This window comes from Bubalus bubalis, chromosome 15, assembly GCF_019923935.1.
Source record: "Bubalus bubalis isolate 160015118507 breed Murrah chromosome 15, NDDB_SH_1, whole genome shotgun sequence".
NCBI classification, from domain to species: Eukaryota; Metazoa; Chordata; class Mammalia; order Artiodactyla; family Bovidae; genus Bubalus; species Bubalus bubalis.
In genome coordinates, this window is record NC_059171.1 from 80590014 (window position 1) to 80604346 (window position 14333).

Here is a 14333-nt window from a genome sequence, read left to right on the forward strand (position 1 = left end):
CTGTAAGTAAATCTCAATAGGCACGAACGGTGGTCTCTTGGTACCCAAAGTGCTTTTCATGAACACCAAGCACCAGGCACCAAAGGAGCTAAGAGAATTGCTGTTTGGAATAACCAAAATCTAACAAAAGATTAGATTTATTGGAAGGACTGATGCTGAAGCTGAAACTCCAATACTTTGGCCACCTGATGCGAAGAACTGACTCACTAGAAAAGACCCTGATGCTGGGAAAGATTGAAGGCAGGAGGAGAAGGAGCTGACAGAGGATGAGACAGTTGGATGGCATCACTGGCTTGAACTCCTCAATGGACATGAGTTTGAGCAAGCTCCAGGAATTGGTGATGGACAGGGAGGCCTGGTATACTGCAGTCCATGGGGTCACAAAGAGTCGGACATGACTGAATGATTGAACAGAACAAAAGGTTAGGAAGAAGTACCAAAATTAAAATCCTAATTTCTGATCATTTAATTTGCAGCCCTTCTTTCTGGTCTAGTCATAAGCCCACGGTCTCATCAGCTGTCCCCAGCTGAGACTTTTCCTGAATCAAGACATCCACCCATTGTTTTCATGTCCAGCTCCAAAGCGCTTCTCCCTTCCTCCCCCAAGTCACCCCTGCCACCCCCGACCCCTGGTCAGCACCTGCTCTCACCTGGACGCCGGCATGGGCTCCCTGGGGCTCCCTTCCACCGTGTTTGCCCCTCCACTGCACCCTCCCCTCCAGAGTCTGAGTGGGTTGGTCCAGGAGGGAGGCAGTGGGCTCTGTGTGAAGGCTGCTCCGTCGCATCACAGAAACATAAGGCAGCGTAAAGCTCACTTAGCAGTTTCAACACCAGCGTGTCTCAAGGACACATTCCCTTCAACCACCAAGTGCTTCAAGCCACAGAAATCTGAACTGTCTGCAGACCCCCGGAGCCCACGGCTGCTCCCAACAGCCGCCTGCCGCCCTGCTGCCGGTCCTCCCGGTCCCCACAGGCAGGTGCACAGCCGCCGGGTTAGCAGGAGCAGCCTGATCCTAGGTGAGAAGCTGGGGGCTGCCTGGGAGTGCAAGGGACACAGCACAGAACGGGCGCACTGGGTCCCCAGAGGAACCTCAGAGTGCGACCTCATTTGGAAACAAGGTCTTTGCAGGGGCAATTAGGATAAGAATGGAGGTGAGACCACGCTGGCTGATAGAGAGAAGATGTGCATGCTAAGTCACTTCATTCATGTCCGACTCTTTTCAACCCCATGGACTATAGCCTGACAGGCTCTTCTGTCTGTGGGATTCTCCAGGCAAGAAAACTGGAGTGGATTGCCATGCCCTCCTCCAGGGGATCTTCCAACCCAAAGATCGAACCCATGTCTCCTGTGCCTCCTGCACTGCAGGCAGATTCTTTACCCACTGAGCCACCTGGGAAGCCCAGATAGATGATAGGTGATTGATAGATAATAGATAAGTGACAAGTAGATAGATGATGATGATGGTAAATAGAAAATAATGATGATAAAGATGGCTAGATATTTGATAGATGATATAAAGTGTTACTGTCTATAAAACAATGCTTTCTATCACATCTGAATAAAACAATGGTATAAAGGAATGTATGTGCGAGCATCAGCTTTCTGTGATATAGTGCCAACATGCATCCATGTTGGTTTGTGACACTCACTCATTCATAGCGGCTGCTGTATCATACCCCTTCCTGTGACCTGTGACCCCATCACACCTCATCCACCCACTCTCCTGTGGGTGGGCATTTGGGCTGCTCCAGGATTTCTGCTCCTGTGAATGGTATGACCATACACATCCTCCTGGTACACACACCGACACTTCACTGCGTGATGTGCCAGAAGGAAATGGCTTGGCTATGGTAGGCAGAATATTCAGCTCCAAGAATACAACAGGCTGCATTCCTCAGTGGCCATTCCAGAGTGTCTCCAACCTGCGAGGTGTGAGAGGCCCAGGTGGTGTACGTGGGCTTCCTTGGGGCATTGTCAGACTGAGAGTCTGTTAATCCGAGGCTAGGACTCTGCGTCTGAGACTCAAATCTGCCTGGCAATGGTGGAAGCGGGACCTCTGCCTGTATGCAGGTGCCTTGACACCCATGCATGTCTTTGAAGGTCTCAGGAATCTCCTTGGCCTGGCAAACCTCCGCAAAGTAGAAACGGAATGCTCGGAATGCTCGACTTGAGCAGGAGGGCGCTGCCAAAAGACTCCGGGCATTTGAGGCATGGTAACCATGGTGACTACTGCAGGGAACACTGGGGGACATTCACCAAACAACCACTTGATTTCTGATTAGCTCATCTCAGTCTCCTTCCCAGCTGTGCTCCCTCAGATGGACCAGCCCTCCCCCTGGGGCCTCCCCTGGATCAAGACCCCATGTCACCTCAGAAAGGCAATGTCTTTCTGTCCATCTTGAAGTCTGTCTGTCTTGTTGCCTAGCTGGGCCACATGCTGCCCAGGGCCCTGTGCTCTGTGGGGAGGGAGCAGGGAGCCCCGGGCTTTCCTCTCAGCCCAGGGAGATCCAGGCAGTGGGTTGGTGGGCATGCTGACCCTGGGCTGCAGCCCAAGGAGGACTCGCTCCACCAGGTACAGCTGCTCCCCAGCATGTTCAAGAAGCCCTCTTCTCATCATCCGTGATTCTTAACATATCTGACTACTACTCTTCATCCCTCACTCACTCATTTTTATTTTATTCATTCATTCAGCAAAATCGTGCGTGCTTGCCTGCTAAGTTGCTTCAGTTGTGTCCAACTCTTTGCAACCCTATGGACTGTAGCCCACCATGCTCCTCTGTCTATGGCTGGCTCTCAAAGTCAGTCCCAGCTGGTGGTGAGGAAGATCCAGACCCGCTCTAGGGCCCTCACCGCCCCCCTCCTCCTTTGGTCAGTTCATTGTGGCAGATCCTTTCTGCATGTCTTAGGGACAAATGCATAAACCAACAGAGAGAATGGATGAGTGAAGGGCTCTCGGAACGTATGAACTCTGCCATTGACTGCAGAGTTCGGCTGGTGGGAGTTGGGCTGGCTCCATCCTTCAGGCAGGAGGGACGACCACACTTTGTCAGTGACAAAGGTCCAGGAAGGCCAGCCCTGGGGCTGGTTCCCCAGGGACACTTGCTGGTGACGTATCGAGGCATTGAGACAGGAGCACACGGAGGGACAGCCTCCGCCTGCGTGAGCTGAGGCCCAAGGCAAGCTGGGGGCTAGGCTCAGTGCACCACAGGAAGGAACAGAGGTCCCTCCAGACTGGGGGCTGGGCGCAGTGCTCCATGGGAAGGAGCAGAGGCCCCTCCAGACTGGGGGCTGGGCGCAGTGCTCCATGGGAAGGAGCAGAGGCCCCTCCCCACTGGAAACACCTGCCGGGCTCCTCCTCAGGGCAACACGAGAGGTGGGAAAACGCAGGGAGAAGAGGGCCCTGGTTTTGCGTAAAGACACCTTGGGGACTTCCCTGGTGGCCCAATGGTCAAGGACCTGCACTTATAATGCAGGGGACATGGAATCAATCCCTGGTGGATGAACTAAGATCTCACATGTCTCAGGGCAACTGAGCCCTCACAGGGCAAGTACCGAGCCTGCACTCTAGCGCCCACATGCCCATGCACCTCAGCAAGCCCATGCACCTGAACGAAGACCCAGCACAGCCCAAAAAAGGCACCTTGGGTGGACCCAGAGAAGCACGGGGCAGACAATTCTCGCCTGTGTCACTGACCGAATATACTAGCTATGGAGGAACCCTTCACCTAATTCTCAGGTCTTCGGGCCCAGTGCCCCTCCCTGTCCCATGCTGCCCCTCCGGGAAGGGTAAGGAAGCCCCTGGCACCCTCCGCAGGGGCAGGGCCTGGACTGTCTCACCTGTCTTACTCCTGGCTCTATCCCCGAGGCCTACAGCGTAGCACCTGGGTCCAAAAAAGTAGTGTAATGAATAAATAAGCACATGAAACCTCAACTCACCCTCCAAGCTCCTCTGGTGGGCACCCACAGCTTATCATGGGGTGAGGGTGGTGCAGATTCCTGGGGCACTGGACATCAGGATTTCTGGGCACAGGGCCTGGGCTTCTGTGTTGGAACCCTCACCTGAAGGAATCCTGCTGGAGTTTCAGAACTGGTGTACGGAGCACCAGGGGAGGCTTCTCGCATCCACCTTGCTTCCTTACCTGCCTTGGTGGTGGGGCTGGAGGCGAGGGGGCGGGCACTACTGTCCTCCCACCAGGAGAAGCAAGAAGAGCTGGGGGCTCTGCCCAGCTCAGCTCTATTCACCGATGCTTGCCAACACCTGATGCATGCAGAGCTGCACTGCCAGCTGTCCCGTGGGGCCCCAGGAGGGAGGAGGAGACAGGGGCACCCAGGTGGGGGTGTTGGAGGGCTTGGGGAGAAACAAGATCCCAATGGGATCAGAGGCTCCTCAGGGGGCTGGGAGCACAGACGGGAAGGTGTACCAGGAAGTACACTTTGCCTAAGAGCCTGAAGTCTGGAAGGGGCTTGGACGGAAGAGAGGAGGGATCAGGCAAGCCTTGAGCCCTGAGGGAACTGAGGGGGCCATTCGCTGTCCCACACCCCCACACTTCCACCACCAGCATTCTGCCAGCAGGGACAGGAGGGCCCGAAGCCTGACTCCAAGGCTCAGCCCCTCCTCCACTTACAACTCTCCAGCGAGCTGAGTGTGTCCCCACCTCACAGACACAGAAACCAGCTCAGAAGGGAAACAGAACTTGGCCAAAATCACACAGCAAGAAGGTGTCAGAAGAGACACCTGGGTCCAGGCATTTCCTGCAGATTCAGTGACATCAGCATCTTACCTCTTCCAGGTCTGCTTCCTAGGTGTCAAGTGGGCATAGGAAGACCTATACTTGGGCCGCTATCAAGTGCAAGTGGGGAGGAGATGGACAGATGCTCTGAGGGACAGACCCAGCAGGCAGGGAGTGGGAGGGTGGCTCAGAGCACAGGCCACCCTGCAGCTCCCCTGGGCCAGCGCCAAAGACCACCCCCCAGCCCCATCGAGAGGGCACTGGGAAAATGGACCCCCAGGAGCAGACTGCTCCGGAGCACGGGTGGTGGAAAATTGCCCGTCTGTTCCACAAGGCTGCCAAAATCCTGAGCTCACCTCCGACAAAGGTATCCCAAGGCAAAGTAGTCACCAGTCTCAATCATGAGTCTGGTGCCACCATCACACAACACAACTGCTGGTGATTTGAAGCCAGCAGAGGTTTAAAAGGACACTATGCCGTGACCACTGGGGTTTGTTTGTGCCACAAGGACCATCAGGACATGGAACGAGAGAACCCACTGTATTAACTACCAATTAAATGAGGGAACGCAAGGTAATAACAACAGATGGTGAAGGGTATTTCTTTTCAACTCATCAGACATTCCTAATAAAGAAATCTATTGAAATATGAATAAATAAAGGTCTAAGCTGAATAAAGACGGATTATCAAATCCAAAAGCAAACATCAACTCAGGGTGCAACAGGGAAGATCTTCCACTAACACAAAGGCCCTGGATCACTGCCACTATTCAACTATGCTTTGCAGACCCCAGCTAATGCAATAGAAACCAAAATTAAATAAGCAATGAAAATATTGGGAAAACACAGCCAAATGGTCTTCATTTGTAGATTATCTGATTGTATGTATGTATCATGCCTTGGAAGTTTAAGAGATTCTGATAATAGAATTTAGGGAGATATGCATTGGAAAGTAAGTCTCTTTCCCTTCCCCTGGTTGCCTGACACCCTCTGCACCAACCTGATAGTCCCTGTGTTGTGAACCCCACTTGTCTGGGGTCCAGAAGCCTCATTCTGCAGCCCCCAGCCCCTCAGGAGTCGCTGCGTGACCTTGGTTCTGCTGGGGGATGCCTCCAGACAACACCCACAGACAGCTCCACAGGGGTGAGGGGCAGTTCCCAGCCCGCCCACTCTGCCGCCGAGAGAGGCTCCCCACATACCCCCAGCAGAGTCCCTGCTGAGGCCCCTCCAACCCAGGGGGACTCTGGACGATACACTAGAGGGTGTGAGCACAGGCCAGCCTCAGGAGAATGAGGGGCAAACTTGAATCTGTAACAATTACTCTCTCGAGACCCGTCTTACCAGGTGGTGGAAACCTACCTGTCTTGGCCCACCTTCTTTCCCTGGGCTGGACACGTTGGCTGCAGTGCCCCTCAGCTCGACCCAGCCTCACACAGCCACCAAGGCGCTCCGGCTGAACGAGTCTCGCACCTCTAGCCTGTGGGCCTCGCCTCCAGCACTCGCCGAGCTGGCAGGTGGGAGCTTGCGTGTGGCCACCTGCTGCCCCCTCACCCGCCCATCTTGCTCCAAGGCCCTGCTCTCAGGAGCTTCTCTCTGTGACCCAGACCACCCTCCACTCCTTCCAAGCCCTTCCACTCAGGGGCACCACTGCCTCACCTTCAAGAGTTTCCCCCAGCGCCGAGCCTGCAAGTGTTTTGAGGGCTTCTCCCTAGACTCGCTCGGTTTTGACATCTCTCTCTGAGAGGCCCGTGGCGCGGTGGGTGGAGGATTTGGGAAACACGGAGGCCAGCCTTCTGAGGGCTTCTGCGGATCCCTCAACCCCTTCACTCGTCGTCCTGCTGGAGTGGGGGACTGGTGGGGGCTGAGTACTTCTGGAATAAACACCACGAAGAAAATGGAAATCACCTCACTACATGAAAAATGACCTTAAAGGAAAATGGAGGGAATCAAATCCCACTTCCAACACCCCCAAAAACTACAGATTACTCAGCAGTAAATATATCAAGGAAGATACAAGAGCCACATGAAGAAAACGATGCACTTGTATGGAGGGACTGAATACACGGTGAGATACGTGGAGTTTCTCAGCGGCAGGACTTCCAACAGTGAAGAATGCTCCCTTCCCCAGCTTCGAACCAAAATGAGCGAAAGTCCAGTCAAAACCCCCAGGAGGGTGTGGGACTAGACAAGTGGGCACTAAAAGTCATCTGTAAGAACGAACTGTAAGAAGTGGCAAGAGTCTTTTAAAAGAAGAGAAGGCAGGCTTTTGCTTCACCAATTGTTGAAACTGGGCTGCAGTCAAGCAGCTTGGTGGGACCCAAAGCGGGAGGAGGGCCCCAGGTGGGGAGGGGGTCCCCTGCCATTTGGGTGCAGTCCCAAAACACACACACACATGTAGAAATGCACCCTGTTATCCACGTGGTGCTTAAGTCACCAAGGAAAGATGGCTTATTCCAAAAAATGGCATTGAGCAAAACGACACGTGTTTGGGGGAAGTCCCTGCCTCCTGCCACACCCTAAACTCCAGGACTGGATATCCGAATGTGGGGGCCACATCTGTAACAATATTACAAGAAAACACGGAGATTATTTTCCTCAGGAAAGGGTAGAAGACGTGTTCATAAAACCCAAAACCCAGAAACCATAAAACAGCAATTAGATTCAGCCACACGAAACTTGAGATACATACATACAATGAAGACATCGAAAACAAAGATGCAAGGAAATATTTGCAAAACACACACCATGGCAAAGACTGTTTCCTTGACACACACACGAGTCTGACAAGTCACAGGAAAAGACAACGTCTCAATAGTAGGAGGGGCTATTGCACAATCACAGAAGAAACACAGGGGCTGACAAACGCTTAGGACATCCAGCCTCACTGGTAACTTCTTTTCAAAATTTACTCACTTGGCTGAACCCAGTCTTAGCTGTGGCAGGTGGAATCTTTTTAGTTGTGGCATGCCAGCTCTTAATGTGGGATCTAACTCCCTGACCAGGGGTCAAAACCAGGCAGTGGCAGCATGGAGTCTTAGCCACTGGACCACCAGGGAAGTCCCACTAATGACTTCTTAAGTGGTGCTCAGAGTAAGGTTCATAAAAGTCCTAAAGTTGCGTAACACCTCTGTGAGGGATGCGGGTGGAGGTGGTGTGACTGTGACTTAACGTGGCCCTTTCTGAGGCACCTATTTCATCGTTAGGTCGGTGTCCACTCCAGCTCAGCTGTCCTCGTCTCGGAATCAATGTGACAGAAATAATCGCCTGACCCCGCAAGGATACGGGGACTAGCACAGGCATGGCAGTGCGTGTGCGCTCAGTCACTTCAGTTGTGTCGACTCTTCACAACCCTTTGGACAGTAGCCCACCAGGCTCCTCTGTCCATGGGATTCTCCAGGCAAGAATCCTGGAGTGGGTTGCCACGCCCTCCTCCAGGGGATCTTCCCAACCCTGGGATCAAACCAGCATCTCCTGCACTGAAAGTGGATTCTTTACCCACTGAGCCACCAGAGAACCCTGGTCACTGCAGTATTGCTGGTAAAAACCACTGAGGGGACGGACCCCTGGGCCCTCCAGCAGGGGAGGCCGAATGAGTCCTGGCTCCTTGGTCTAGGGGATACTCAGCCGCTGATACTGAAAGAGAAAGGTCCATCTAGACCTCCTGACCCAGGAAGGTGTCCTTGATGAACTGTCCAGAAGAGGAGTCCATGGCACCCTGGTGAGAGGCTCAATTCCTAAATAGGTTGATAAGAAGGCCAGGGTCCCCGAGAAGGAGAAGGGGGTCTGGAGCCCTTGAGGAGAAAGGGGTCTGGGGCTCTCAAGGAGGAAGGGAGAACTTTTTTTTTTTTTTTTTTTGCTTTGTTTAGTCATATAACAAAGTATCTTGCTCAAGGACATGTTTCTCCTTGACAAGAACCTTCTGACTAACCTTGCAATCTTAAGACTTATATTGTGGGAGTGAGTCTGGTAAGACCTTTCTGTTGTTAGTTCTAATCTTGTTAATTTAAGATGTTTGTTGTGGGAGTGGGTCTGGTAAAAGTATATAGTGTGTCAGTCACTCAGTTGTGTGACCCCATGGACTGTAGCCTGCCAGGCTCCTTGGTCCATGGAATTCTCCAGGCAAAAGTACTGGAGTGGGTTGCTATTTCCTTCTCCAAAAGTATATGAGGCCTTGATAAGACTAGTGAGTTTGGGCACTCTCTGTCCCCCTTCTGATGTCTATGTCAGAAGCTTTGTCTGTCCCTTTTTAAACTTGAATAAAACTCTGCTACACAAAAGCTCTTGAGTGATCAAGCCTGGTCTCTGGTCCTGAAGCTAAATCTTCTACTTTGGAAATCACAAATCCGACATCATTCACCATCAGCTATCACTGGCTGATCAACACGTGTGTGCGCGTGTCCCAGGGCCAAGTCGGCACACCGGCTGCGGGCTTCGATCCTTCCGAGAGCTCACAAAGGTGGGGGCTACTGAGAAGCCCTCAGAGGTCGGGGCACGAGCTCAGGTTCGGTTGCGTGGAAACAGGAGCTGAGGTGTGGAGGCCAGGTTGTCTGGGCCGCAGTGCCCTCCCTCTAAGCCCCCTGTCTACTCGGAATTGCACATCTTCAATAAAAGACTTGGGAGAACTTTATGCCTTTTTGTGTTTTAAACACTTGCCTCAAATAACAAATCCAGCAAAGACTAGGTAGAGGTTGGTTTGAACCCACGCCCCTGGGGTGGTCCGTCCACATCCTCCCAACACCTCCAGGCGTCCCATTGCTCCAGATCACCTGGCTCCAGCTCCCAGCCTCCCCCAAATCCCCAAGGTTCTCTGCCTGCTTCCCCTGAGCCAGCCACATCTGCCAGGTCACCCGCCAGCAGCACCCAGTCCCGAGGGTCCCAAAAGCAGCAGACGCACTCAGTGGGTAGCACACTTTACTGAGGTTTGGGGGAGGGGTACATTGCAGAGCAGCAGAGCAAACTTAAAACGGAGTGGGAGACACCCTCCGACAAGCCCCTCGGCCGTCTCCACCAGCGGGAAGTTGACGCCAACCAGTATCCACCGACCCTACTCTCCCCCGGTTCACTCCCCAGGGACCTCCAGACCCCTCTCCGTCATGCTTGCAGAGAAGCCCAGGGAGGAAGGCCAGGGCCAGCCCTGGGGAGAGACCATTCATTCATCACTATCATTCATTCCAGGTGGTGCAGGACCCAGGAGTGGTCACGGGCTGGGTCAGCCACAGAGGGATGAGGAGGAACTGGCCAAGGACCAAACCCCAGAGAAAGCCTGGAGTGGCTGTGGAGCCTCACGCGGTGAGCCTGGGCCACAAGATAACTCACGTGGCCAAGGGGTGCAGAGGCCAGCTGGACTCAGGGGTGCAGGGATGAACAGAGGGCCCACTGCTGGAGCAGAAAAGGCCGGGAGAACCCGCACTCGGGTCAACCTCCAGGGGCCCTCCCTGCCTCCTCCCACCCGAAGCACCCAGTCCCTCTGTGCCATCCCGCAGACCCTGGTGGGGGGACTGGCCTTCCATACCCTACCTGCTGTGGCACCCAACTCAGCGTGGGGATGTGAGTGCGCCTAGTTCTGTGGCAGACTCCTGGCACGTGAGCCTGAAACGGCCCGACGGCTCTTGGGGAGTGGACCACCCCCAGCGGGAAAGGGCACGTGGAGACCTGCAGACTCGGGGTCGTGTCTGCGTGTTCTCGTCTGCACACACACCTGGACCTGTGCGGTTTGCCTGTGCTGGGGCACACCGATTCAGGAGCTGCTGTGCCACCAATGTGTCAGCGTGGGCGCACGTGGGGGGCATGAGCGTGGTGTGGTGGGGAGTGTGCCCTCGTGGGCATGGGTGTGGGTCTGGTGTGTCCATCTCCCTAGTGCGTGCATACACGGTTGCAAGGCCTCACCCTCAGGCCCACCCTGTGACCTTGCTCAGCCCAACACTCACCGCCCCTCAGGCTGTTCCCAAACCTTTCCAGGCCCACAGTCCCCTGGCAACCCCCAGAGGACCCGCGCCACCCTCCCTGCACCCGCTCACCTGCACTTTCTCTGCCAGGAACCCCTCCCTCCCCAAAATCCCCACCCAGGCTCAGACCCTGGTCTCCAGGCTCAGAAGTGATTTTATTTCTCCGCAGATATCCTCACAGCCAGGCTGTTGGGCTGGGCCTGGCTTCCCTTCAGGGACCCAGGGGCCCAGCCTCCTGCTGGACGCCTGGTCCCTGGAGATGTCCTGTGGCTGCAACTTGGAGCTGGTGGGGAGACAGGGAGGTCTCACAGCTGGGGCGGGTGGGAGCCACAGGCTGCGGATAGGAGCCAAGGCTGCCCCCAGTGCCAGTCAGGCCAGGCTGGGGAGGGGGCAGCCACGGGCTCAGGTGTGGGGGGACAAGCTCAGAAGCCCTGCGGTGGGGAGGGGGCCTCAGGGTCCAGCCCAGAGGAGGGCGGGCCCCAGGCTGAGCAGGAGCCCCCCGGCCAGGGCCCAGGGGCTGCGCCCTGCCTGCGCCACCCCATTGCACAAATCCTTCTCGCAGCAGTCCACGGCCACTTTCAAGATCCCAGAGTTAATGAAGCCCATCAGATAGTCTGAGAAAAAGTGCCGCTTCACAAAATCACAGGACGAGGCACACATCTTGTTCACGGAATGATCCTTCCTGCCTGGGGATGAAGATGGGGAGCCTGGGATTGGAGCCCCACAAGCCTCTCAGCCTCGTGTCCAGGACCCAGCCCAGGGACCCTCCAGGTCAGCTCAGGACCCCAGAACAACACAACTGAGGCTTCAACCCACCCATGCTGTCCCCCAGCTCTGCGGAAAGAGTCAGAGAGAGTCAGGTATCTGCTGACTGTCACACAGCAGGGTAGGGTCATGCCCCCAGACACACGCCATTGTCCGAGGCCAGAGGGACTCCGATGACACCACTGACCCCCACCCCCCAGCCTGGAGCCTGACTTACTGCTGCTGGGATCTGTGATCCAGACAGTGGCACACACCGTGTCTGATGGATGGCACTGCTTTGGGGTGCAGTGGCTGGAGTTGGTGGTCAGCGTGCAGTCCTGGCACCACAGGCCATGAGCTGGGCAGGGCACGGGGAGGAGAATGACTACAGGAACCGGGGTTCGGGCCAGCCAGCCCCCTGCATCCTCCCCACCTGCCTCGTTGCAGGTCCTAGGAGAGCCGCGTGGCTGTAGGAGGCCAGGCACCCCCTGACCAGGAGTGACCAGGCCTAACTGGCACCTGGAGGAAAAACCTGTGTGCCTTTGGACAGGTTGGGGTGAGGGTGCTGCCGCTGGGACTCCGGAAGCCCCTCTGCACCCCCAGGCTCCACACATACGCACAGTGCACATGCACAGAGTCACACGCATCACACCTGTGGTGCCCTCCTGCACACCCCTCCCCATGGCTCACATCCCCCAGAATCCAGTTGGTTCCATCGAGGAAGAGCAGACAGGACTTGATGGGGAGGCAGAGGGGCTCTAAGAAGAGTGCATAGGGGAACTCCGGCGCCAAGCCAAGGCATCCGTGGGGGGCCAGCTGCAGGACCAAGGCCCAGGAGGTAGAGCACCCCTGCCCTGGGAGCCAGGAGAGACCCACGTGGCTGTAGCCGGGGCAGCCCGAGCAGGTGGTCACACTGCGAGGGCCAGGCTGGGGTCGCAGAGGTGTGGGAGGGGGTGTGGGCTTGATGGGCATCATAGGAGAATGGCCGCCCCACACCTCGTTCTCTCCGGAGCTGTCTCGCACAGACTCTCAGATGACCTGGACTCCCCCCCGCCAGCGGCCCCCAGACTTACCGGGGGCCGAGCACAGCAGAGCGGCCAGCAGCACCAGGCCGAGGCCCTTCATGGCTGCAGGCAACATGCTCCAGGCGGGCCTCGGGAAGGCGCGGGGGCTGCGGGCGGGGGTCGTCTGGGACACCGGCCTGGCAGGGGGAAGCCTTGATCAGGAAAGAGACCAAGCCCCCGGCCCAGCCTGAAGGGCCCTCCCCTTTTCTGGCATCCTAAGGCAAACTCCCCCCTGGAATCCAGAGCCTGGGGTCGCCGGGGAGCTCCAAAGCCCCGCCCCCAGCCCATCAGCGAGAGCATCCACCATCGCTGCACCCCCTCCAGGGAGAAGAGGCCTGCCCTCTAGCTGGGGGACAGCCCGAAATGCCCCCTTCTGGCGCTCGCACCTGTGGGATGAGGGGTGGGGAGGTGGGGGTGGTCGGGAGGCGCGTCTTGTCCCTGGGGAGCCGTAGGTGTGTCCGGAGAGGAAAGGGCATGACGAGGTGCGAGTGGACAGTACCTGCCGGCGGGGGAGGGGCGCGCGCTACCCTCACCCCCACCTCTGGGCCGGGGCCCGGGGGCCCAGGAACCCGGCGCTGAGCCTCCTCCCCTGTCTCCTCACGCGAGCCTTGGCTCTCACCGCGGGTCTAGGCGTGGAGAGCGGGCCTCGGGTCGGGGGCGCACTCACATCCCTGGGGTGCCGCGACTCCGGGCCTCCGGGCGGCGGGGGCGGCGCGGGGAGCAGTGCCCTTCGGTCTCCCTGCGGACGGGAACCCGGGTGCAGCCGTGTCTTTCGGGGAACGCAGCCGCAGACACAGACCCCGCGCGAGGGGCGGGGCAGAGCCGGGGCGGGGGCCGCGCGGGGGGCGGGGGCGGCTGGAGTCGCGCGGATGGGGGCGCCTGGGACTCAGGGCCTCGCAGGGTCGCCGTCCCGGGCCGTCCTGGGCCCCCTGGCCAGCAGGCACCCCGCTGCCCCGCCCGCGCGCGCGCGCCCTCTTCGCTCCCGATCTCTTCACCCGTGCGCTCCCCCCCCACCTCCGCCTCCCCCCACCCAGGCGCGGGCAGGTCCCTTCCCCCTCGGCTTGGCTGAGATCCCCTTGGAATTTCTTGGAAGAACGTTTACTGCGAAAGGAAGCGAAAGGCACAAAGACGCAGAGAGGGAGGGAGGGAGCGAGCGCCGCAGGTACTAGCCCAGGCCCCTGTTCGCGGCCCTTGGGCCCTCCCTTCGCCGACCCCATCACGATCCCGATGGTTCAAGGTTATTCTCCGCGCCGCCCCCCTCCCCCACCGCCTCCACGACGACCTCACGAGCAGCCGCAGACCCAGGGACTGCTGCCTCCAACGGCACCCACGCTCAGAGGGCAAGTCCCAAACCCTGGTCTTGGCATTCAAGGCCCTCTGCCGCCTGCTCTGGTCAGTTTCTCAGCTTTGTCTCTTGCCTTCTGCTCCCATCACGCCTGTCGCGCTGTGCTTTGCACCTGCTGTCCCTCGTGCCTGAGACCAGTCTCTGCCGGGCACTGCCGTTTGCTGGGCGAGGAGCAAGTGCTAAAGTCGTTCCTTCAGTCCCGCCCTCATCTGTCGGACAAATGTTTATGCAGACAGCCTGGGACCACACTCAGATGTGTGACTGCAGGCACGCCGCCTGCCCCCTGAGCCTCAGGTCCTTGTCTATAAAATGTAACCACGAAAGCGTGTGAAGGCTGCACCAAACCAACAGGGAGACAGATCACTGGGCACCCAGCCCAGGGCAAATGCTAGCGAGAAGGCAGGCAAGCAGGGGACAACTGGGCAGATTGACAGGGGCTACTGAGTGGGATGAGAAGTAAAGAGAGAGGCCTGGGGTGTGGACAAAGCCTCTATGGTGGAGCCCA

General features: G+C 57.1%; 1 protein-coding gene across 6 annotated transcripts; it reads right to left on the bottom strand.

Annotated features, from left to right (window-relative positions):
- Positions 1 to 9628: 9628 nt before the first annotated feature.
- Positions 9629 to 14066, bottom strand: LY6H (lymphocyte antigen 6 family member H). Of its 6 annotated transcripts, none has more exons than XM_044928915.2 (6): positions 13785 to 14066; positions 13498 to 13584; positions 13151 to 13222; positions 12493 to 12620; positions 11658 to 11777; positions 9629 to 11361 (listed from the first exon to the last, which is right to left on the bottom strand). In XM_044928915.2, coding segments are annotated over exons 3-6 (486 nt in total). In that variant the 5' UTR covers positions 13153 to 13222; positions 13498 to 13584; positions 13785 to 14066; the 3' UTR covers positions 9629 to 11125. The 6 variants fall into 6 exon arrangements, with proteins under 6 accessions (XP_044784850.1, XP_044784851.1, XP_044784852.1 ...); XM_044928916.2 differs by having other exon boundaries at positions 13103 to 13222; positions 13785 to 14062; XM_044928917.2 differs by having other exon boundaries at positions 13902 to 14052.
- Positions 14067 to 14333: the final 267 nt, after the last annotated feature.